The 24,523-nt window shown below is 32.3% G+C and overlaps 6 protein-coding genes across 6 annotated transcripts; 4 read left to right on the forward strand and 2 right to left on the reverse strand.

The window, feature by feature from the left end:
• Positions 1-1,310: 1,310 nt before the first annotated feature.
• LOC128395602 (serine-rich adhesin for platelets-like) lies at positions 1,311-12,903 on the forward strand. Its single transcript, XM_053356056.1, has 6 exons — positions 1,311-2,454; positions 2,845-2,951; positions 5,643-5,790; positions 6,725-10,285; positions 11,333-11,586; positions 12,669-12,903. Exons 1-6 carry the CDS (start codon positions 1,742-1,744, stop codon positions 12,755-12,757), a joined length of 4,872 nt encoding a protein of 1,623 aa, XP_053212031.1. The 5' UTR covers positions 1,311-1,741; the 3' UTR covers positions 12,758-12,903.
• Positions 12,904-14,186: 1,283 nt separating this feature from the next.
• Positions 14,187-16,406, forward strand: LOC128395606 (erlin-1-like). The gene is made up of 3 exons (XM_053356060.1): positions 14,187-14,392; positions 14,485-14,648; positions 14,811-16,406. Exons 2-3 carry the CDS (start codon positions 14,567-14,569, stop codon positions 15,728-15,730), a joined length of 1,002 nt encoding a protein of 333 aa, XP_053212035.1. The 5' UTR covers positions 14,187-14,392; positions 14,485-14,566; the 3' UTR covers positions 15,731-16,406.
• LOC128395604 (uncharacterized) lies at positions 16,397-18,132 on the reverse strand. Its single transcript, XM_053356058.1, has 3 exons — positions 17,758-18,132; positions 16,934-17,666; positions 16,397-16,858 (listed from the first exon to the last, which is right to left on the reverse strand). The coding sequence occupies exons 1-3, from the start codon at positions 18,023-18,025 to the stop codon at positions 16,492-16,494; spliced, it is 1,368 nt and encodes a 455-aa protein (XP_053212033.1). The 5' UTR covers positions 18,026-18,132; the 3' UTR covers positions 16,397-16,491.
• Positions 18,133-18,434: 302 nt separating this feature from the next.
• On the forward strand, positions 18,435-19,957 carry LOC128395605 (WASH complex subunit 2-like). The gene is made up of 4 exons (XM_053356059.1): positions 18,435-18,594; positions 18,694-18,795; positions 18,907-18,999; positions 19,086-19,957. Exons 1-4 carry the CDS (start codon positions 18,589-18,591, stop codon positions 19,947-19,949), a joined length of 1,065 nt encoding a protein of 354 aa, XP_053212034.1. The 5' UTR covers positions 18,435-18,588; the 3' UTR covers positions 19,950-19,957.
• On the forward strand, positions 19,957-21,655 carry LOC128395603 (nucleolar protein dao-5-like). The gene has a single exon (XM_053356057.1). The coding sequence runs from the start codon at positions 20,147-20,149 to the stop codon at positions 21,653-21,655; it is 1,509 nt and encodes a 502-aa protein (XP_053212032.1). The 5' UTR covers positions 19,957-20,146.
• Positions 21,656-21,673: 18 nt separating this feature from the next.
• LOC128395607 (uncharacterized) lies at positions 21,674-23,123 on the reverse strand. The gene is made up of 2 exons (XM_053356061.1): positions 22,610-23,123; positions 21,674-22,108 (listed from the first exon to the last, which is right to left on the reverse strand). Exons 1-2 carry the CDS (start codon positions 22,728-22,730, stop codon positions 21,729-21,731), a joined length of 501 nt encoding a protein of 166 aa, XP_053212036.1. The 5' UTR covers positions 22,731-23,123; the 3' UTR covers positions 21,674-21,728.
• Positions 23,124-24,523: the final 1,400 nt, after the last annotated feature.

Genomic DNA, 24,523 nt, shown 5'->3' on the forward strand with positions numbered 1-24,523 from the left:
TCATTTAGATGCCCACAGTTAACCATGGCCACGTTACCGGTAAAAATAAAAAAGCTGATATTGAGCAACATCATATATCCCAAAATAAGAGCGATCGGATACTCAATTTTCTTGGAATCAAAGAATACATTTGTTAAGATTTTTCAATTGCTGAACTCGACAACATCAATAATAGAAAGTTCAACTACATCAGGAGCAGCAATTTGGAGCTTTTATAACATGGGACACATTTTAGAAAATATGTGGCTTGAAGCCTGGCTATTTTCGAACAGAAGTGTCAACAGTAAAATTCACTCAGATTACGTTCTGAATGACTCGAAAGCCTTACCACAAATTGATCGCCAGAATAAGAAACAGTTGATGTCGAGATTTGTGGAAGATCCAGTTCCACGTTCAGTTGAATATCATCTCGACACTGACCAAATAACAATAGGTGTTGGCCCATTCAATGTCAATGGTTACGTTTATGAAAAGAAAACACAATGGGAAAACTATCTTTTAATGATTCATGCACAATTAGAGTTCCTGAAACGAGAAAAGATGGAAAATCTCATTATTATTCCAAACAAATTGAAACTAACGGTGGATTCGAAATCGAATTATGTCAACGACACGTTCGCGATAATGGATCAATTTAAGGATTTAACATGGCAATGGACCTATGGTGATTGTATTAAATATGAATTTACACCAATGAGAAAAGAGAATATTAATACAAACTGGACATCAACAAATCAATGGCAAGAGGAGAACAAATTGGAAATTCGAACTGAATTGGTGAAATGGCTAAGAAACAACGGAGATGCAATAGCATCAATATTCCCTGCACACGAATGTCTATTCAACGAATTTGGTTATGCTGAAAAAATATCTTACCATAAGCTAATACATCACTTCGAAAATTATCAATTGCGAATTCTGAATTTTAAATGTTGTTCAATGGATCATCATCCACTTACCTGTCCAGAAATAATAAACAGTGCGGCAAAAGATTTGGAAATGGATCAACATTTTAACCTGAACTTTAAACTCAACAAAAATAATATAACTTCATACACTTCAATCATTGAATTTGTAATAACGACCTTAGGGGAACTTAAAAGATCATGTATTCTATTACTGTAACCTTAAATTTTACCCACTCTCATCAATTTCCTCTCTTCCCAACCCCAACAATTACCATGTCCTTTTTTCCCAATCCTTTGTACGGTTGTAATTGCCGGAAACGATGAATATTAATTCATCGAAACCTCCCCTGAGGTCGCTGTTAAAGCTTCAATAAACTTATGAAAGAATCTGAAAAACAACAACAACAACCTGGAGATTCACAAACCAATAAACAAATTAAAGTTACGTCTTTTTTTTTAATTAGTGTCCTAATTAAATTGATTATCTTGGTTTTTATTATTTACTCTGTTTATCTAAATTAGTGCCAAAATTGAAATATTATAAGTAAATGTGTTGATCAATTTTCTAAATAAAAGAAAAAGTGAATTACATCGTAAAGGGAAAAAAAATACTCTCACCTAAAGAGTTGGTTTTTTTTTCTCTTCTCTCCTGATATATAAAACCAGCTTTTTTTTATATAGTCTTCATTTTCTGTTGATTTTTTTCTTCCTTTTTTGTCCAATTTTATATTGAATTTCTTTAAATTTTGCTTATAGCAAATTTAGAGAGAAAAAGATTGATATATATATATAAATATAGAGAGAGAGATGGTGATGATTTGAAAGCCTGAAACATGCAGCCAACTACTCGGAGGAAAAACTCTGAAAAGCGTAAGGAAAAGTCGAGATATGCGGCGCGAGCGAGACGAAGCCGTGAATCTGAGATATTCACCGAGATGAGCGCCCTTTTACCCTTACACCAAACAATTGACAAAGCATCGACCATGAGACTTGCTATCAGCTTAATCCGAACCCGAGATCTAATGGAAAAGTGTAATTTCGAGATAACCAGATTCAAACACGACATTCTATCATCTTTTGATAAAACAATCGACATTTTTGATCTAATTGATACTTTCCTCATTGATGCTTTCCTAATCGTTTTAACTTCGGATGGTCATATACCCTATATATCGGAAAATGTTGAAAAATATCTTGGATTAAAGCAGATTGACCTTCTTGGTACCATGATATTTGAATTCACCCATCCTTGTGACCATAATGACATTCGAGATGTACTAACCAATAAATCTGGTTCAATTCCAAGTCCATTTCTTATTCGTATCAAATGTACAATAACCAGTAAAGGGAAAACGATTAACCTCAAATCAGCTGCTTATAAAGTTATCAAACTAACTGGTCATTGGATTGGTAATCAATCAACTGGCTACCTTTGTCTTACTGGTGAACCATTGGCCTGTCCAACCAAAATCGACGGACCAATAGCAGGTCAAATGTTTCTTAGTCGCCATTCACCCGACATGAAATTCACTGATATTGATGAGAGGTTAGTGTTTAAATCTTTCAATTGGATGAAATTTTCTTTTTGCTTCTTTGGCCTTTAATTGTTCAACTAATCAACTTTTGTCTTGTCTCTCTCTGTGTGTGTGTATCTCTTAATTATGTTAGATTTTATATGGATAATTATTATTGTTATATCTCGTTTACTTGATCTTTGGCCTGTAGAAGAAAAATCTTCAGATATTGATTATTATCTCAATTGAAAGAAAACTAGGGAAAAAAAAGTTGATATTCCTCTCTAAATGTTAGCGACACAATTAGATGTTGAAACATTTTCTCAATCAATTGACAACAATTAACTTCTTTAAACGCTTAACCAATTAATTTACGAATAATCAACTGATCGAATATTTTTTTCTTCTCTTTCTCTCTTAAGATTCACCAAAGTTCTTGGCTACGAACAGGAAGATCTACTTGGTAAATCGGTATACAATCTATTCCATGCATCAGATTGTCTCAATCTAAGCGATTGTTTCAAGACTTGTACGTAGATTAATTTTCATCTTAATCCACCAAATCATCTCATTACCTTAATCCTCAATCGATCAACGATTATGTGACAAGAGAATCAGACAAAAAAAAAGCTAATCCAAAATGCATTTGATTTGAATTTACATTCATTTTACAAAAGTAAATCAAAATCAATATCCATAAGAAATGTGAATGATATCAAATGAATCTGATTACTTCAGATCGTTTTTTCCCCGACTAATCACTAATCATCTCATGATTACTCTGGAATCACTATTATCATCTGAACATTATAAGTGGATAGTAAAACAATATGAGTCTGAAAGAACAAAAAAAAATAGTGATTATTATCAATGGATTAAGAGTGAAACGTTTAAATAGCCTCAAGAAGTTGAATTGTTGTATTTTTAGATTATCCAAATTAATAACTCCTCCTTTATCATCATGACTTTTCCCCATCATCATGTTCAGGGTTTTCCAAGTAAAATTCTGGTTGAACAGAGAAACAGAAAATTAACTTTAATTTTCTTTCCAGATTCACAATAATTATCCTTCTCTCTCTCTCTTCTCTCTGACTGAAACTCTTAATCCTCATAACTTAATCCATAAACTAATCTCTATACCCTTTATCTAAATGAATAGCCATGAATGTTCATTGAAAACTCTGATAGTTTGAAATTTCAGGAGAACTTTTTTTTCTTCTTTCTTTTTCCTTTGTCAATCAAGAATCGATTTTAGAAAAAAAAACTTCTCCTCTCTCTCTCTCTCTCTTCCTCAATCCTCCCCGCCTTTAAAACTTGCGACATTTTTTTTGGCTAATTAACAAAGTTAATCTTAATCTAAATTAATCCGCCAAAAAAAAGTGTTTCCTTTATTATTATCCCTTCACAATTTATAAATATAAAAAGATTGATCTTGATAAAATTAACTGTAGATGTGAAGTTATGATTAAATTTGAAAAGAGTAACAGTTTTGTTCAGTGTGTTTGTTTTTAGCTCAGTAGATTAATTAATTAACCGATTTCATGGTGAATCAATTTTGTTTCTTTCATGATTGATCACATTTTTCTATCCTCTGGATATTCAATATTTTCTGACCAGGGAAGAAGATCCATTGATCTAAACTCATTCATCTTCGTCCCTGGTCAGTGTTTCATTCATTCATCTCCTCTTTACATTCACTCGAACACTTTGAGATACCCTTTATATCCTCTCTGTATCTTCTCCCTGAAAATAATTCTCCCCACATGAAGATAGGGTGTCCTTTTTTTCTGAGACGTCTCCATGAGAGATAAGTTTATTTTCCTTCCTCTTCCAGGAGCTTTTTTCTTTTGGTTATGGTCAATTCTGGTCACTGGGTAATTAGAATTTTCTCAAGGCCTCAATTGATTTTCTCTCTCTCTCTCGTTCTTCATTCATTCCGTATTAATAGTACTATTTGTGTGTAAATATATTCGATTAAGATAATTTCACTTTTGTTCTATTCTATTTGCACATTTCTCCTATTTGGATAACATCTTAACTGGGACACCCTTTCTTTCAAAATGATGAGCATCAATTATTTTAACCATGAACTTTTAACACAGAAAGTGAGAGGGAGAGGGAGGGAGGGAGTGAGAGAGAGAGAGAGAGAGAGAAATTAGGATTAACTTGATGATGATGATGTAGAAGAAAAAAAACAACTAAGAAGGAGATTAATATTTGATAAATTCGTTGATTACGTAAATGGGGGGAGAGGAAAAGTGGTCAACTCGATTGAGAGACTCTTTGGTATATACAGAGTGTTTCACTCTAGTGTTCCTAACGAAATTGAGTTGACCACTTATCTTGAGAATTGGTGACAGTTAAGAAAAAAAACTCTGGTCAGTTTTTTTTGCTCTCTCGTTGATTTCATTTTTTAAGAATATTCACCAAATGAATATAAGATATTGAATCGTTTCTGCGCATTCAAGTGGGTTGATTCAAAATCGAACACAAACTTTGACAATACCCTGTAAGGTAGAGAGAGAAAGACAGAGATAGAAAGAGAACGAGGATGAAAGAAAGAGAGAAGAAGATAAAAAAGAAAGTGAGGGAATGTAAAAAATAGGGAGAGTAAGAGTGAGAGTGAGAGATACATGATGAAGAAAGAGTAAGATTAGAGTGAGAGAGAGAGAGAGAGAAGAGATGATGATAATGGTGCAAGAAAAGTGAGAAAGATCAAAAGTAAAAACTGTTTGTTACTCGACTCACAAACATACACATTCACCATACAGGGTGTTAAGAATATAACATATCCAGGGCTTAACATTTTCCCCTTGCGCATTAATCGTTTGCTGGATTTGTTGATGTTTCTCTTTTTTCCCACTACGATTAAACCACCTCTGTCTCTCTCTCTCTCTCTCTGTCTACCATTTACTACGTTGCGCAATTTAATCTCCACCCAATTGCCGTTATTTTATTTCCACCCTGTACAACTTTCTCATAGTGTGTCCTCTACCCTTCTCATCATCATCATCATCTTTTTGATCAACTTTTTTTTCCTTTGATTTTTTCCTTTTTTTCTCTCTCTGGTTTTCATTTTTGTTTCTTTTTTTTTAAATTAAATTATTTTTTTATTCTAATTGTTGTGTGTGTATGTGTATTTACCTCTCTCTCTACTGACCTTAATCTCTCTCTCACTTTCTCACTCTGTGTATATTTTCTCCCCATTCTCCCGATTCAGTGTTCACCAAAGGCCAATCTGAGACTGGATATTACCGATTACTCGCTAAACGAGGTGGTTATATTTGGATACAAACCCAAGCAACGTTGATAACAGACAATCACACACAACAGCCAATCAGTGTTGTCTGTGTGAATTACGCTCTCAGGTAATTAAGTGTTTTTTTCTCTCTCCTCTCTTTGATTAGTGTTGATTGTTGGACGAGAGAAAATCGAAATTCTCTTATACCAAATTGATATTGTTCATGTTTTCTTTTAGCATTTCCTTGATTCGCTTTTCTTAATTTCTCTCACTTTTCCCTTGACTCAGTTTTCCCTTTTACTTTTTTGCTTCTTAATTTTCCCAATCACATTTACATCTCACTATGCATACTCACTCTCACTCTGTCTCTCTCGCTCTCTCTTTCACTCCCCCTTTTATACACTCTGAGGATTCCAATTAAGTAATTAAATTGATTACAATTAAACAATCAAAATGCAGGCAAATTAATGTCATTGAAAATTTAACGGGAAATTAGTTGATCCCAATAGGTGGCGATTGAAAATCGTTAACACATTAGAAGCTCATTCATTTTGTTGATCATCATCAATTTTCACCCTTTTCTTCATGATGAATAAAAGCTTATCCCATTGTATTTATCTCCCTATTTACATGAAATTAACTGAATTTACTAATGATTCATTTGTGTGCATGGAAATGATCATTATTAGTATTTCAATTTTCATTCAATTTCTCTTTTTTCTTGTTTCTTTTTTTTTCCATATAATCATCATCTCCTCTCTCTCTCTCTCTCCTCTATTGTCTTATCATTATTATTATTTGGTATTCAATTTTTTTCCCATTGTATTAATATTATATTATGCGTGATGAATTGATTTGCATTCATCCGGAAATGCTTGGATTGTATGATTTCCTGATTGTCATCATTTCTTGCTGTTCTTGCTTAAACCAATGCTGTTGCTGCTGCTCATTCATATCTTTATCTTTATCTTTCTTTCTCTCTCTCTCTCTCTATATATATATATTTTTTTGATTATCTACTGATTATCAATTCATGATTTACACTCACACACGATGATTAGTGGAATCGAGAATCAAGAAGAGATTATCTCGGAAGAACAATGTCAAGAGAGGAAAAAGGAATCGTATCATTTGGTTGACAAGACTAATGATGTTCTTATTAAATTGGCAGCGTCAACTCTAATTGATACTAATACTGATACAACATCAACAACAGGCAAACGTATTACGTTAACTACAAATTCTGATAATAATAGTAACACCAACACCTCAAATAGTAACCAAAATAGTCTCCTTGACATAGCACAACAACAACGTCGACAACAACCACAACCACAACCGGAACATCAACTTATTACAAGCACCAATAATCAACAATTTATCACAAACTTATCCGATTACCAATTACCTAGTGGAATATTGATCAATACATCAGAAAATTTACTCAATACTCTTGTTATTGATCAGACACCATCATCTTGCTATTCTCAAGTTAACTCTTTGATTAACCAACAGCAACAATCGGAAGAGGAGGAGAATCAAGAACAACAACAACAACAGCAATATCATCATCTTCAACACTGCCAACAACAACAACAACAACAACAACAACCTTGCAGTCAAGGACAACCACAACTTCTTGATCATCGAGAGCAACTTGAATCGGTACCAATCCAACCATTACCAGAATTAATAACATCTACATTTAATTGCGCTCAATCATCATCTTGCTTACAACAGCAATCACAACAATCACCATCAACACCCATATTGTTTACACCATTAGCCGGTTCTAGTTTACCTACACCGGCAACAGCGACCATTTTTGCGCCTCGAACGGCTGATATGAACCCTGGTTTTCTTATGCCCATCGGTGATGATGATAATGATTTCGGTTTAACCGTTTTATCTGATATTGAGGCTTGTGATCCTGAACAAGATTTAACTCACTTGGCTCCTCAAGCAGGAGACTATTGTGTTCCCCTTGAGATTGGACCTTTACCCTCATTTGATGGTTTCTCAATGGAAGATATTTTAAAAGAAATGGGTTTCGTTACTAATTCTGGTTCTACTTCTTCATCTTCAGCTTCGTCTGATACAACATCAACAACTATTGTCTCTGGTAATCACTCAGGTGATCCAATTGATGATTGTGTTATGTTGGAAGGTAAAAGTGATATTATTGTTGATAATATTATTTTATCTTCCTCTCCTGATGCTTCAACAACTAATCCATCATCAAAATGTACTGATTATTGCTCTAAAGTAACTTTAAATAGACTAAGCAAAAGTTCAATTTCATCTTCAGTAACAATTACTGATTTAAAGACAAAATCAATTGATGAAACTTTGTCTGCTGTAATTAAATCAAATGAAGATCTGATTACTCCATTAGCGACAAACACATCAACAATTATTGCAGTGACTGGAATAACTAACAATGTTAAACAATCTGAATTAATGGTTTCTTTTCCCAATGAGAATAATAATAATTGTGATGGATCAAGTTTACAATCAACCATCACTAATACCTCAAGATCATCAACAACAGTTACCTCAAATGTTGATGATGATAATGTTGATAGAAATATTAACGATAATAATAATAATAGTGTAGATTGTGGTATTGATGGAAATGTTATTTCGGTTGCTGATGATGGTGATTCTGGAGATGATGGTGATGGTAACATTGTAACTGATTCTCAGCATGATAATGATGATGATGAGACTCTTAATTTTACTGATTATCTACCAACGGATAGTAAATTGTTGCCTTTCATACCAACGGCTGTAGCCGAAGAGGAGATTCAATTTTCATGTGATGATGATGTTGATCTTACATCAGAAACTCGTGGCTCTATTGATACAACTGGTGGTTGTGTTAATGGTGATGATAACGGTATCGGTGATACAAATAGTTTAAGTGATTTCCTTTGTAATCAACGTTTGATAGAAACACCAATAATCAATCAACATGAATTGACAACGGAAACAATACCATCAACATCAAAATCAACTGTAACTTCATCATCATCTTCAGTGAAAGTAAATGGCTCATGTAAGGGTGATGGTGACGATGACGATGATAATGATGATAATAACGATGATGGTGAAAGAGAAGATGATAATAAAAGAAAATCGATTAAAAATGGTTTAATTTTGCCCCAAGAATCAACCATGAATACGAAACATGAAACTGGTTATAATAGCAAATGTGATTTTACCTCAGGCGAAGAGGCTGATGATGATATTGATGGAGATGATGATAATGTATCATCTATTTGTAGCCCATCCTCTGGTGGATCAGGGGTTACATGTAATAGCTCAACTGGTAACCTACTTTTAGGTATGACCCTGAATAATAATAATAATAGACATGGAGTCAATGGTTCATCAAGTCCACTTCATAATGATCCATTTTTATCCTTTACTAATGGTCTTGGTGGCCTTGTAAGTGATAATTATCTTTGCTCCCTGTCCTCTTCAAGCTCATCTTCAAGTTCACCAAGTAACTTTTATGTATCTTCATCCCGTCTTACCTCGAGTAGTCCTGATTTCACCTTAACATCAGGTTCAATCAACAGTAATTCACATCAATTGAATACCAAAAGGCCTTCATCGTTATGCGATTCACCACCACCAAGTAGCTGTAATAGCACATTAACTAGTGATCTAGATTTATGTGGTTCTTTTGCTCCGGAAGATGAAGATGAATTTGATTCACTTGGTGGTCGATCAGGATGTGGCCGTAATGATAGAACCATAATCCAAAGGCATTATGATGATGAATTTCCGTTACTACCAAATGATGAATCAATTTGGGATACATTTATTCACTCCAATGATATAAATGATATGATTAACAGTGATGAGCTTCTTTCCTCATCAACAAATCATTTTCCTATTGATGATTATCGTTTAATCTCAGTAACAAAGGATAATGTAAGCAACAAAAGCTCAACATCATCATCATCAACAACCTCATCATCTTCGACGTCATTAACGTCAACAACAACACCAACACCAACAACAACAACAACGAATAATTCAATATCCACTTCTCCGTCTTGTTTATCCTCTTCAAATGTCAACAATTCATCCAATGGTGGTTGTTCATCCGCCGATATTAACAACGATAATAATAATAATAATCGTGCCAATGAATCTTTCCTTTTAAATAGTAACCTGGCCATGTTACTACAAGGAAAAGATACTTCATTTAAAAACTGTTATACTCTATCCAATGGGGGCTCTAATTGTAATAATAACAAACAACAGACAATTAGTCAATCAACGATACAGTATCATCAACAGAACCATCAATACCAACAACAACAACAACAACAACAATCGGCTGTTACTATTGCCGCAGCAACAGCATCTCGAAATCGCTTCCACAATTACTCGGCCAATCTGCCTAATAAAAGCCCCTTGTCCATTTCACCCTGTTCCTCGTCCACTTCTACCTCTACTACCACACCCAATGTTGATAATAATAACAGCCGAATCAATTCCAATTACGTTATAGTACAAAATAATCGTTCAACAATTAATAAAACATCAAACCATTCAAATGGTACAAAGGATATCATCAAATCCGCTCAAAATAACCTCCAAAATTGGTAAGTATTTAAAAGATTTAATTAGACAATCAAATTAGTCAAATTGTTGTTATTTACTTGTGTGTGTGTGTGTTAATGTTGTTTGTATCTCTCTACAAACCATTAATTATGAATAATGAACATGTTAATTGTTATCAACGGGAAAGATCATCAGGCAAGATAAAAATAATTTAGATTAATGAAATGGTTGCCAAACTTTTTCATTTCTTTTGCTTTCTCATTGAAAAATTTTTCCATTCATTTGAAATTCATTTTAAATTAGTTGAATTCATCATAATCATCAATTCTTGGTTTTCCTACAGTTTCACAATAGTAACTTTGTAAAGTCTACAAAGTTTATTATTTATTTAACTAGAATCAGTTGATAATCAATGATTAAAGAGTAAAATTGTTAATATTTTGATTGTTTCATTATTACCTTTTTTCCCTCCTTTAATCATTATGATGATGATGATGATGATCATTGGCACTAATCAGGTTATACAATCTTGAAAACCTTGAAAACGAAACTGGTACCTCTTATTATTGATACGATTAATTGTTTATCAACGATCACCATGTTGATTTATCATGAAAATTCATTCTCATCCAATTTGTTACAATTTAAAATGAGATTAGTTTGTTAATTATGTAATTACAATCAGATGGAATCGATATAATTATCTGTATGTGTCTACCTACGGCCATTTATCTAATGATTTGTTAACCCAATAAGAGGAGAAGGAGAGAAATTAATGAGAACCACCTTGTATCATTATTATATATAATTCATAGTAATTGAATTTAATGCATGAGAAATACAATTATGATGAATGTTCATTGAGTGAAATAGCAACATTTTTTTCTGATGATTCAGTAATTATCTGAGTTCTAGTTTTCTTTTTGTCTATTTCACTTGATTTCTCTCTCAATCTCACCATGGTCTTTGTGGATTATTTTTTAATTGTTGCATTGATTTTAATTAGAACAAATTAATTTGTTCAATAACTTTTTTCTCTATTTCATTGCATTGAATTTATATATATTTCTTTTTGTTTTCTTTCACAGTGACATGAGCAGAAATGAAATTGACCGTAAATCTGATTATTTTACCCTTGATTCGGAGATGAAAAAATATCGAACCATGGCCGACTCAGTTTACTCCAAACTTGGACCTAGTTACGTTAAAATTGCTCGAAAGTTGGCCTACAATTCATCATCATCGGCATCTTCATCTTCCTCTACACCATCTCCGAAAAGGGCTTATCTTCCTTCAAAAAGCTCGATGGAGAATAACTATAAGCGAATGAAATTGCCTTCAAGTGAGTTTTTCATTCTCATCATCTTTTTCTCTCTCTCTCTCTCTCCTTCCATTTTCACTAATCAATAAAATCATCATCAACTTGATGCCTCATGATGGAAAAAAATACGAATCAAGATTCAATGAGCATAAGAGAAGAGGCGAAGCAAAGAAGGAGGAGTGAGATAGAGAAACTGAGAGAGAGAGACAGAGAGTGAGAGAGAGAGAGAGAGAGAGCAAGTTATTAGTATTGTTATCATCGTTTTGAGGATAATCATAATGATGATGATGAAGAAAAGAGTAAAAGTAAACAAACAACGTAACGAAATTGATATTTAATCATTCTCAGGTTAATAAGAAAATTTTTACTTAAATACTTGGTTAATTAATGATTAATGGTGTAGTAAAAAAAAGAGGAAAAGTAATTAAACAGATTGATGCTGAAAACGGAAAAGGAAACAATATTGAAATGTGTTGACATGTTACTATCAATTTCTGCTAATTTAAGATCTCATTGATGAGAGAGAGGGAGAGATTAAGTCTGACAATGATGTGCTTTTTTTCACTGTATCATCATCAAGTCTTTATCTCCTCCTACTTAATCTTTCATTCTGTGATTTAAATCACAATCAAGTTTAATCAATCACTTTTAATGAAGTATTATGTATAAATGGGATAAAGTAAAATCTATCTGATGAAACTTTATCATAATCTCCTCATTTCTGATATCATTGATTTCTGATTCTCTATTTTGTTTCTCATGATAAATATCAGGTTAATGCTACAAGATAATTTAAATGTTTAGATTGAAACAGTCATGATTATCACTATTTGAAAATGTCTATTGTCATTTGTCTTGTTCATCTTTGTCTTCCTGATTTATCTTCCTTTCTCTCTCTCTCTCTCTCTCTCTCTCTCTCTCTCTCATCACTCTCTCAATTTATTTTGTCAATTGAGGACAAACCATCACATCGGGTGTATACTTGATTAACTAATTTGTTTCTTTTTTTATTCTCTACTTTTTTCTCTCCCTTTCCTCATGATTTTCATGATGATAATTCCCCACCCCTACTCACTCACTCACTCTCTCTCTCTCTCTCACAGCACTGCCATCAATGCAAGGAACCTCGGTGCTCATGAATCTATTGGTTAATGGTGAAGATGTAAACAATGGTTACTCCCGATTCCAGTAGCAATCGCATCTTAAAAATAACAGTATAACAAACTGATTGTAGACAGTTAATAATTAATTTTGATTGCTAAATGTGTAAAGAGATTAAGTAATGATTATAATCGTTAATTACCAATGAAATTAAAAAGACAAGAAGTTTAAATGAAATTGATTGTTACTAATTATTTCATTGATGGCCAATCAATAGTTTAATCAAACATTTTCAAAGTTAATTAAAGGAGAGAGAGAGAGAAAGATTAATATAAACAATCAATTTGATTACAAGAGTTAATTGTTTGTTTAATTGTAATCAAATCTATCATTAAATATCATTATAATTTTTTGGTGAATTTTGTGTAAACAATTGTATTGTATTGATTGTAGTTAATTAACTTTGGTAAAAAAATGTAATAATAACCTCATTAATTTAGAAACAATTTAATTTTTTAGCAGCAATTTAATCAACTGAATACAAAGGAAGATTCAATTGATTTCAAAGGGGAAAAGTTTGTCTTGTTTTTTTTTCTTGTTGTTTATTTTTGATGTTTGAAAATATCGATGATTCTGAGGATCGAGATGAAGATTTCATCATGAAAACTGAAATGGAAGCTGAATTTTCTGTTAACATGATAGTCTCTCTCATTTTGTCTTCCATTTTGTTCATGATTCTTTTCTCTCTTTTTTTCCTTCTTTTACGTTCTCATCTTCTTCTTATTCGTATTCCTTTGATATATTTATTCAGAATTGAATTTCCTTATTCCATTAAACTATAAACACACCCTCATGATATTATCGTCATGAGTATATTCAAATGTGAAACTTACATGAACCAACATTTTCTCACTCATTGGGATCAATTCATTCATGATACTTGACAATCTAATCGATTATCATCACAGGAAATGACTTGTAACAATTAGATTGTAACTCCAATTATAATTAACTTTAATTTCCTGTGGTAGAAATTTTTTTTCTATCTCCAGTTAACTGTTAATTAGCTGATAATCAATAAAAGTTAATCCATTTTCTTATAATCATTGGTAATTAACTTTTCGAGACAACTTTTTCTTTCACTCCATTCAAATCTCACCATGATTCATTAGATATTCATTGGATAGAGAAGATGATGTTCTTTTGTATTATTAACTGATCAACAATTGAGAGAGATTAATTATCTATTAGTGATTATTAATTAATTGCAATATAAAAAATAAACAATCAAATGTGAGATTTTATGTTAAGAAAAATGGTTGAGAAAAAAATATCAACAGTAAGATTAACATTTTCATGGTATCTTCTTAACTTTTACGTATCTATTACTGATTATCTACAAGTTAATTGTCTAATTAACATTTAATTAAAAGCAATTACATTGACACAATTAATTAATTTCGTTTCTTAAACACAGCGACATCTATGAGAGAAAATATTTACTATTGTGAAGAAAATGTTGTTTTGATTTTTTTGTTGTTTCTTTTTTTCTGTTCCCTTTTAAGAAACAATCAAATTAACTTAATTTTATTAATCCAGTGATTAAATTAGTAAGTTTGAATCGTTAATAAGCTTGGGAAGTGTTTAAACTTGGAGACAATTAGTTTTTACGTTTATTGTCTTTGGAATAACAATTAGCCGGTTAACCGAAAATTCTGGTTTACTGGTTAGTGTTTTTTACCATTTTTTTTTTCTTATCATTTGTTTTACCTTTTTGATTGTTGTTGATTATTCACTAATTGTTAACTTCTTTTTTAGAGGGTAATTTCATTCCACTGCCGATTATACAAGTTGCATTTTTGTGTCAACATTTGATTCCAGAGAGAAGACTTAATTATCGATGGCTAATGTTTCCTATTTAGTCGCCACCATTGGAGCGATTTTTGCTATTATTCATTCATCTCTTCATAAGATTGAGGAAGGTTCGTATTTAATTAACCTGTTTTTCTGATCTTTCCTCATGTAATTTCCATGTTTCCTAATTACCCATGAATAATTTTATGTCTCCTCTTTGCTAATCTCATCATTTTATTGTTTCATTTTCCTTTTTGCCATTTACTATCTCTCCCTCTCTCATCTTACAGGTCATGTTGGTGTTTATTACCGTGGAGGTGCTTTACTCAAGGAAACATCTAATCCTGGTTATCACATGATGATCCCTTTTATTACCTCATTTCGTTCAATTCAAGTAACTCTTCAAACGGATGAAGTGAAAAATGTACCTTGTGGTACAAGTGGAGGTGTTATGATCTATTTTGATCGGATTGAAGTTGTCAACCTATTGAGAGCTGATGCTGTTTATGATGTTGTTAAAAATTATACTGCCGATTATGATAAGGCTTTAATTTTTAACAAAGTTCATCATGAATTGAATCAATTTTGTAGTATTCACAGTTTACAAGAGGTTTATATTGATCTATTTGATCAGATTGATGAAAATTTGAAGACAGCGTTACAGGTTGACCTTAATAATATGGCTCCTGGTTTATATATTCTTGCAGTTCGAGTAACCAAACCGAAAATACCTGAAACAATTAGGCAAAATTATGAGAAAATGGAAGGAGAAAAGACTAAACTTTTAATTGCTCATCAAAGACAAAAGGTTGTTGAAAAAGATGCTGAAACTGAGCGGAAAAAAGCTCTTATTGAAGCTGAAAAGGTCGCCAGTGTTTCCAAGATTCAATATGAACAAAAGGTGATGGAAAAGGAATCATTGAAAAAAATGGCCACCATTGAGGATGAAATGTACATTTCTAGGCAAAAAATGAGAGCCGATGCTGAATTTTACGCTATCGAGAAAAAGGCCAAAGCCAACGAGTTATTATTCACACCTCAATACATGCAGATCAAAAAGTACGAATCAATCGCTGCGAATACAAAGATTTACTTTGGTAACAGTTTACCTCGGATGTTTGTGGACAATTCCAGTGGAGATAGAATTAAATCCGATGAATATATTAAAGCCGCAAATGAATTTAACGATAACGAACCAGCCGAATCTTAGTGTTAATTAATTCTCGTTGCTAGTGGTTTAAATTAATTCACAATTTTCTACTCCAATTTTTTTTCCTCTCTCTTGCTCATTTACTACTATTTCTATCTCATTTTACCACCGCCACCACCACCGACACCACGGCCACCACATTTCCACCTTCTTTCCGTTAACAATTTGTTTCTATCAATCAAATTGATCTCCATCTCTTCTGGGACACTTATCGCTGATTAACAATCAAAGTGCCTCAACAATTATGAGCTGACAATTTGTTGTGATTATAAGGAGATCTCAAGGGAAGACCATAAAATTAATATAAATCATTTCCTTACAATTGGTCTTAATCTCAATTAACTTTCTACATACAATTGAAGATTTAACTTGCAATCAATTTGATGAGATTAGCAAAACCAAATTAACAATATTGTCATGATGATGATTATCATCTTCAATTTGGATAATTTATAAGACCCAATGTCGATAAAATCACTCAACTTTAATTTTTTTTTCCTTTTTCAATTTTGATAAAATTCAATCAAAATTTGATAAACTGATTTAATTTAAAGAATTGAGTTCAATCCTGTTTATTATTATTGCGAGAAATTATCTCAAAAGGTTTCAATTCAATTGAACCAGACTGAAAATCTAAATCGCGATCAATGAATAAAATCATAAGAATCAATTTGAATTTAGTAATTGTTTCTAATATAATATTGTTATTTATAAACTTTTGTTTCTTCTTCTAAATATCGTTTAGATTTATATGTAAACAATTAATTGACTGTTGTAGTTGTTGATTGATTAGATAAATTGTCTGAAGAGTTAATTACCAGAGAGGGTTGATTGTAAGGACCAAAGAGATTTATAGCAATCATTTTCTTTAAAATTAACTCCTTGTTCTCGTCGATATCGAATGGACCATTAAACCAAACTTGATTCTTAACATCAGAATCAAAACTAGTTGTATTCAATTGGAAATTACAGAAACCGATTGAATTTTTTGAGAGATTACTGAAAATGTTATTAACTAATATTGGATTTTGTAAGACTTGATAGTTAACTGGATCTTCATGATTATCTCGATTCCCATGCCAGTTACGATATTGAGCTGCAGCATAACCATAACAGAACATGAGTGCGCTAAAATGAAAGAGAATAATGAAAATGAGTAAAATTAGTTGATTGTTTTATGAGGAATTTGTAATGTTCACTTACCGTCCTTTGGCAAAACGATCGACAAATTTTTTGAGTCTAACCTGCGAATCTGTTAGATAGATGGTATGAATTTGATCTTTTTCGGGTAAATTGAAAGGAAACTCTGATGGATACCAATGTGTTTTCTGGAAACAAATTTCCCAATTACAAGGATAAATTGATATAAGGTCTTTATCGATCGTTTTAGTTGGTTCATCAAACGATTTACTTGTATCCAAAACGGGTAAAAGATAATTGTCACTGGAACGTTGAACCAGAGAAACAAATTCACAGTTTAAATCAAGTACGACAAGTTGATTGTCACGAATAAAAGGTAACCAAGCATTGGGAAGGTTTAATCGTCTTCTATCAATTAGACCATGGTGAGCACTTATCCAAAGTTGACATACATCATAGAAACTGCTTAAAATGTTTGATTCTTTTCGTTGAACCTTACATCCAAAAGACCACTTAGGTTTCTTATGAAGCTTAGGGTATTCTGCTATTCTAGGTGTTGCTTGTAGAATACTATCTTCCATGACAGCGAACCTTAACCGTTTTTCCAGCATACGAATGTAAGAATCTTCAATGGTAATAGTAGATTCCAATTTTGCAATCTCATTTGGTAGATTATCTTCACCTTCCATTACAGTATTACTGAAGTTCATGGCTCCTTTGAAACCTTCCAAAATAGTAGTCATCCGTGAGAAAACTTGAGCCCTAACGGGTTTATATTCAGGATCATCGGGTGTTTCTGAAGAAGAATACAGAAAAAAGAGAAGGTGAAACATTAGATCAAGTGAAAAAAAAGAAAATCGAATCCTAGTTAATTTTGTATTACTAACCTGGTTCGAATTTTCTTTCATAAGGCCAAATGTGAGGATCAACCCATGGTTCAGCTTTTTCATTAACTAATTCAACTGCATCAACCGTAGAATATCCTCTAGCAATTGGAACTGAAATCTCTTGAATTTTCATCTTTCTTCTCATATAAAAGGTTCGTCTCCATTGTCTAAACCAACCAGGGCGAAAATTTGGTTCTCTGTCCCATTTTTTATGGAAGAATAAATATTTTGGATGAGAAAATCCTCTAGAAGCAACATTGAAACGCATAATTAAATAAATAACAATCACATCAACAATCTACAAAACAAAACGAAACAATTAATTGTCTATTGTTTTGAATTTACATCAACATGTTTTTGTTGATAAGAAAAAATTTCAAATTCAATGAAAAGAAATTTTATAGATTCGATAGTATCGAAAATTCTTACGATACTATCGAACATTCAGATTCCACTCATTCAGAAAACCGATAAGTTGCTGATTGTAACAATTAAACTTTCCAAGTGAAACTATTATTTCATTAGTCTATTAAATTATTTATAATATGAGCAATTTATTTAAATTCTTCGTAGCTGAAGTTCCATTTTGAAGTTTGTTCGATCTTGGAATTAAATTGGACCATTTGAAATTCGCGGATAAATTTGATTGGCTGATCAAATTCTCGACAAATGATAACAAAAAACTCTAATCAATATAATTGATCATCAATTCAATTGACACTTTCGCTTGTTGTTAATTGTTTTTTTTTTAATTGCTCTTTTTGCTTAATTAACTTAGATTAGTGTTTTTATTATTGCTTTTCGCACAAGTTGTTGACATCAAACATACTAATGGAAGTAAGTAGTTTATTTTGGATTGAATTCTGTTGGAGTAGAAATTTGTAAACATGAATTTTTTTGTTTTTTTAATTTCATTCAATTTTTATCAATTTTTAGCAAGGATCAAGTGGTCAACCTTTCTATCTAAATGACTCTGATTCTTGTACTGTTGATCAGATAAAGACAAGTGACCTCAGGTCATTAGGAGACAATGTTAAAGTGAGTACAAGAAAAGAATTGAAGCAAAGTGATGTTATTGTGTCTCCAATTTTCCCGATTAATATTAACCTTTTGTTTTTTTTCTCTATCATTTGTTGAACTCTCTTCTAGTTACTAGCAGTTATACAAAATCTCAGTCATGATTTAGTAACAAAAAGTGAAAACACCTACAAAAAATTGGATGAAATTCAGAGAGAAACTGAGGTATGAAACATAAACTAGCACAATAGAAGGACTTGTGTTGGGATCACTTTGGATATTAATCTTCTCTTTGGTTTTTTTCTCTACAGATAAAATCGGTGGGCGTTAAGAACCTTATCAATGAATTTCAGATGTTAGCTGACTCACAATTCATCGAGAATCGGATCTATGATGCTGATGAAAGTGACTCACCACCAGAAGAGTTTAATAAGAATATTATTGATGAAGAAAATAACAAAACACCAGCAGATCAGAAGATATTACCAATAATTCATGAGTGTATCTCACATAGTCTCAAGTTTATCGACGAAAATTTCAACTTTAATGATAAACCGTTGAAACAAACATCCGCTGAATCGGATGACGAAGAAGATTATGTCAAAGAAACACTAGCTAGAGCTATGGAGAGTAATCCTTTCAATAGAACACCTTTACCTGCTATTATTGGAAGTAAAGCGTTTTTTAGTCAGAACATTTTCGATGGTGGTGAAAATCATACTGAGAACAATCAAAACGACAACAATTCTACAATTTCATCTGACAGAAAGTCAAGTTTACAAAGTGATAATGAAGAAGAAGACGACGAGACACTTTTCTCTCCAAGCAAAGGTGTCTCAATTCAACATGGAATCATTCCTCCACCCCCACCCTTACCGAATTTTTCATATTTCGCCGATAGTAGAAAAGATATTGAAGATGACGAAGATGACGAGGATGAAGAATTATTCAAACAAACTGAAACTGAGCCGAAAAGTTTACAAGGGAAACTCCCTGAAATTAAACCAAATCAGAGCTGGAATCATGAAAGTGACCATGATAGTGATGATTCAGATGATCTTTTCAAACCTCCGCCTCAAATGAATCCCAGAAAGAGTTTGGAGTCAACAAAATTTCACCAACACCAACACCAAACCAATCAACATCTAAATCACCGGAAGCATTCAAGCCGTTAATCACTGCTCAAGATCTACTTAGCAAAATACCGCAGCTCAAAAAGAACCAAAGTTATGATAGTGAAGATGATGACGACGCAGAATTATTCAAGCCAGTGGCGAGTGATCTTAAAAATGTAAATAAAAATCTACCGGAGATTAGATCAAATAATAGTTGGAACCCAGATTATGATCATGACAGTGATGATTCTGATGATATGTTTGTGCCTCCACCTCAAGTTAACCCCAGAAAAAGCTTGGAATCATCAAAACCTACAATACCAACAAAACCAACAATAAAATCTGGAGAATCCCCGAGAAAATTACTTGAAGTCCAAACTATCAATATTTTCAATTCTGATGACTCAGATGATTCTGATGATCTGTTCAAGCCTCCCCCTCAAGTAAATCCCAGAAAAAGTTCTGCATCTAGACAAATGTCAACAGAATCAACAACCAAATCACCAGAAGTATTTAAACCGATAATAACTCCTCAGGATTTACTTAGTAAATTACCTCAGCTTAAAAAGAATCAGAGTCATGATAGTGGAAATGATAAAACTGAACCTAAAAGTGTACAGGAAAAAATGCCTGAAATTAAATCTACTCCGAGTTGGAATGACGATAGTGATGATTCTGACGACATGTTCAAACCTTCTCCTCCTCAAGTAATTCCCAGAAAAAGCTTGGAACCTTCAAAACCCTCATTAGCAACAAAACCAACGATAAAATCAGAAGAGTTACAAAGAAAACTTCCTGATATCAAATCAAATGATAGTTGGAAGGCTGAAAGTTATTTTGATGACTCTGATGATTCTGACGATTTGTTCAAGTTGCCACCGAAAGTAAATCCTAGAAAAAGTTTGAAATCCACAAAAATATCAACAGAATCAACATCCAAATCACCAGACGTAATCGAACCGTCAACTACTCCTCAAGCTTTACCTAGAAAATTACCTGAGCTTAAAACGGATCCAAATCATGATAGAGAAGATGATGAAGAATCATTCGAACCAACAAAAAACGTACACGAAATTCTTCCTGAAAGTAAATCAAATCCTAGTTGGATTCTGGATCCTGGTCATGATAGCGATGATTCTGATGATTTGTTCAAACCACCACCTCAAGTAAATCCTAGGAAAAGCTTGGAATCTAAAAAACTGCCACCAGAATCAACATCTAAATCACCTGAAATATTTAAGCCGTTAACCAATCCTCCAGGTTCGCTCAAAAAAATCCCGCAGCTTAAAACGAATCAGAATCATTATAGCGAAGATGATGATGATGAATATGAAGAAATATTCCAAGCAACACAAAAAGATCTCAAGAATTCACATAAAAATCTACCTGAGATAAAATCAAATAATAGTTGGAATCCTGATAGTGATTCAGACGATTCTGATGATCTATTCAAGTTGCCACCTCAAGTTAATCCAAGAAAAAGTATTGAATCTACAAAACCAACATTACCTACAACTCCGACGGTAAAATCTGAAGAGCAACCAAGGAAATTACCTGAAATCACCTCTACCAATACTTTGAACTTTGCCAGTGATTCTGATGATTCTGACGATCTGTTCAAACAGCCACCCCGAATAACACCTCGGAAGAGTTCGGACACAACCAGTCCTAAAGAAGTACCTGTAAAACTATTTGAAAACAAATTCGATCAAAGTTGGAACCTTGATAGTGACAGTGACGACGATCTATTTAAAATAAAAAAATGAAGCTGTAAAAATCTACAATTTATCTACAATAACATATTTTTATGTTTTAATTTTATTGATGAAATCACAATCATTAAGCTGTTGGTATGGTGAAATCGACACGCGAGCCCGTCGATCGATATTTGCAAACGTACAAAAGGAAAAGGCATAAAGACACTAACGAAATGGCCCCAACAATAATCAAAGGTCCAGCAAGAAAAGCGTCAAGTTTATCTTTTGTTGATCTTTTTTTCTCTGGTGCAGTTTTCGTCTTCTCATTTATTGATGATATTGTCGTTGGTAAATCTTTTTCGTCCTCGTCTTCATATTCATACATCGATGTTGATATTTCACTATTTTCCATTAATTTGGTTGTCGTTTCAATAATCTGATCAGTTAACTTGGTTGTTGAATTATCTTCAACTTGTCTGATTCTCCTGTTAATTGTCAATCTTGTATCGCCTTTGATTGTTTCTGATTGAAGAAAAAAAAACAATTAACCATCAGGTATACATTTGATAATTGTTATATCATAATTTACTAATTTAATCTGATTTAATTAACCTCCAAATTTTGTTAAATCAATAGATGGCGTTAGATTGTCTAACATAATCAAGTAAATAATCAATTTATTATTATTAACAATTTGTTAATAATCCAATACATATCTTGATTGTAATGGATCACTGATTGTTATATTGATCTTATCATTTAATTGCTATACATATTACTAATTATTCAAACTGATTAACAATTGAATAATGATTGAGTCGGATAAATTATTGATTCTGTTAAAAATGTCATAAAAATGAAATAATTCAAATGAGAAATTGATTATATTTCCTATTCTTGGCATTTAATAACATTTGATTGAACAATTTAATGGTAAAAAGCTCAACAATCAGATTAATAATTATGTATATTTATGGAAATTGATTAATCAGCTCATTTAAAATTAATAACAATTTAACCTACCTGGTTGTTGGTAATTTGGATTTAATATATTATTCAGTTGAAATGTGGATACAATTGGTAAATGTAATAGTGTTTGACAAAATAATAATAAAACACATAATGGATTAATCATGTTAACCATTTTAACTCAATTAAACAACAATTAACAATTAGAACTAAATTATTAACAAATAATCAAATTATAAACAAAGAGAAAGAGGAACAGGAAAAATAGCAAATTAACTCGAAGACTCAAACCGATAATTAGAAATCAGGTTAATTGTGTCTTCGTTTTTTTTTATCAGATTAATTGAGATTCTCTGAAACTCATACAATACACACGGAATTTATCATTATCCTAGGAGGAGGATGAAGAAGATGAGGATGAAAAATAAATTTTCAGAACAACTGAGATGAGAAAGTGATGAGGATGGAGAAGAAAAAAATAAACATGGAGAGAGAAAGTTTAGATTTGGTTTATTTTTAGAGAATCAAAAGTTCCAAGTTTCTTGTATCTCCATTTTCATGATGATGATGAACATAAAAAGAACTGAATCTTAAATGTAAACTTTTCTTCTTCATGATCAACAAGAGATGCGGAAAAAAAGTGCAATAAAATCATCATCTTTTTATCTCCATCCCACTCATCAGATGATCATCTCTCTTTTTTTTCTGGTAACTTTCCAATTTCCATATCATCATCCTCATCCTCATCCTCATCATCATCTTTATCCTTGATTAAAAACTGTTTTTAAAACATTGAAATATTTGCGTAATCAACAAACCACAAAAACGAGACTAATTAAAATTAACCCTCAAGAAAATCAAGAAAAACTTGATAAATATCACAAAAGTCGAGTATCGATTCTCATTGATAAAACTTTTACTATCAACTAATTGTACGCTCTGAGCAGTTAATCAAATAATACCTTTAATTATTAGGATATCATCATCATCTTGTTTACATTATCATTAACACAAATTGAAGAGGATTATGTTTTAATTGATTAAGATGACTAAGTATCAATATCATCATCATTTTGATATAATTCATTTGATGTAATATAACTTGGGATGAGGTGAAAAAAAAGGATGCGGACATTTTGTCAAACGATTATCAACCAATTTACCTTTTACCTTTTTATCAATGTAACTATTAACAGAAGCATTTGAAGGATGATAATGATGTTGATGATGATGATGAGGATGATAATCATTACGATCATCTTAAAGATTGTTGACAGAGTGTAAAAGACATGGAGCAAAATGTTACATGTATTAAGTGATGAAGTGACAAATCTACAATGGGAAGGCAACACTTTGAGACTATTAACTATCAAGGAAACAGTTAACTATTACCATTAAATCATCATTAACTTGAACCCAGAGCTAAAGGCTTATAACCTGAAGAAGATGAGGATGGAGAAGAAGAAGAAGAAGAAAAACTGAACGGAAACCCCCTACACCCAATGAACAAGAAGAAGATGATGATGATGATGATGATAATGAAGATGAGGATGAGGATGAGGATTGAGAATGGGATCTTGAAGCAACAGGAAGAGTTCAATTCAACCTTCTTGTTGCATTCATATTATCATCCTTATCATCCCTGTGCTTTTAACACTTGTATCAATATCTTTATCTTTATCTTCATTTTCATCATCATTATCATTATCATCCTCATCACACTCGGTGTTACCCAAGAAACAAGTCTACTCATCTTGTTCTCACTTTCTTTTTTGCTCACTTGATTATCTTCTGTCTGTGATTCTGATGATGGTGATGATCATGATGAGAGAAAAGGTTTTGAATATAATGATGATGATTCCTGAATTCCATCAACATCCCTTAGGTTTTTCAGATTGATTCTGATTTCACATTTCATCATCTTCGTCTTCATCAGTATATTTATCTCTCTCTCTCTCTCTCTCTCTC

The sequence above is a fragment of the Panonychus citri genome, unplaced genomic scaffold (genome assembly GCF_014898815.1).
Source record: "Panonychus citri isolate SS breed McGregor unplaced genomic scaffold, ASM1489881v1 Contig00141, whole genome shotgun sequence".
NCBI lineage: Eukaryota > Metazoa > Arthropoda > Arachnida > Trombidiformes > Tetranychidae > Panonychus > Panonychus citri.

Excerpts from the sequence above, each read along its gene's own strand:
- LOC128395603 (XM_053356057.1), top strand. The coding sequence starts at position 20,147 with ATGTTTGTGCCTCCACCTCAAGTTAACCCCAGAAAAAGCTTGGAATCA.
- LOC128395605 (XM_053356059.1), top strand. Across the intron at positions 18,796-18,906 it reads CATTAGGAGACAATGTTAAA|TTACTAGCAGTTATACAAAA; the intron begins GTGAGTACAAGA and ends ACTCTCTTCTAG. Across the intron at positions 19,000-19,085 it reads AAATTCAGAGAGAAACTGAG|ATAAAATCGGTGGGCGTTAA; the intron begins GTATGAAACATA and ends TTTTCTCTACAG.
- LOC128395606 (XM_053356060.1), top strand. The coding sequence starts at position 14,567 with ATGGCTAATGTTTCCTATTTAGTCGCCACCATTGGAGCGATTTTTGCT. Across the intron at positions 14,649-14,810 it reads TCTTCATAAGATTGAGGAAG|GTCATGTTGGTGTTTATTAC; the intron begins GTTCGTATTTAA and ends CTCATCTTACAG.
- LOC128395602 (XM_053356056.1), top strand. The coding sequence starts at position 1,742 with ATGCAGCCAACTACTCGGAGGAAAAACTCTGAAAAGCGTAAGGAAAAG. Across the intron at positions 2,952-5,642 it reads AAGCGATTGTTTCAAGACTT|TGTTCACCAAAGGCCAATCT; the intron begins GTACGTAGATTA and ends CTCCCGATTCAG. Across the intron at positions 5,791-6,724 it reads TGTGTGAATTACGCTCTCAG|TGGAATCGAGAATCAAGAAG; the intron begins GTAATTAAGTGT and ends CACGATGATTAG.
- LOC128395607 (XM_053356061.1), bottom strand. The coding sequence starts at position 22,730 with ATGGTTAACATGATTAATCCATTATGTGTTTTATTATTATTTTGTCAA. Across the intron at positions 22,109-22,609 it reads TCCAAATTACCAACAACCAG|AAACAATCAAAGGCGATACA; the intron begins GTAGGTTAAATT and ends TTCTTCAATCAG.
- LOC128395604 (XM_053356058.1), bottom strand. The coding sequence starts at position 18,025 with ATGCGTTTCAATGTTGCTTCTAGAGGATTTTCTCATCCAAAATATTTA. Across the intron at positions 17,667-17,757 it reads TGAAAGAAAATTCGAACCAG|AAACACCCGATGATCCTGAA; the intron begins GTTAGTAATACA and ends ATTCTTCTTCAG. Across the intron at positions 16,859-16,933 it reads GATCGTTTTGCCAAAGGACG|CGCACTCATGTTCTGTTATG; the intron begins GTAAGTGAACAT and ends CTTTCATTTTAG.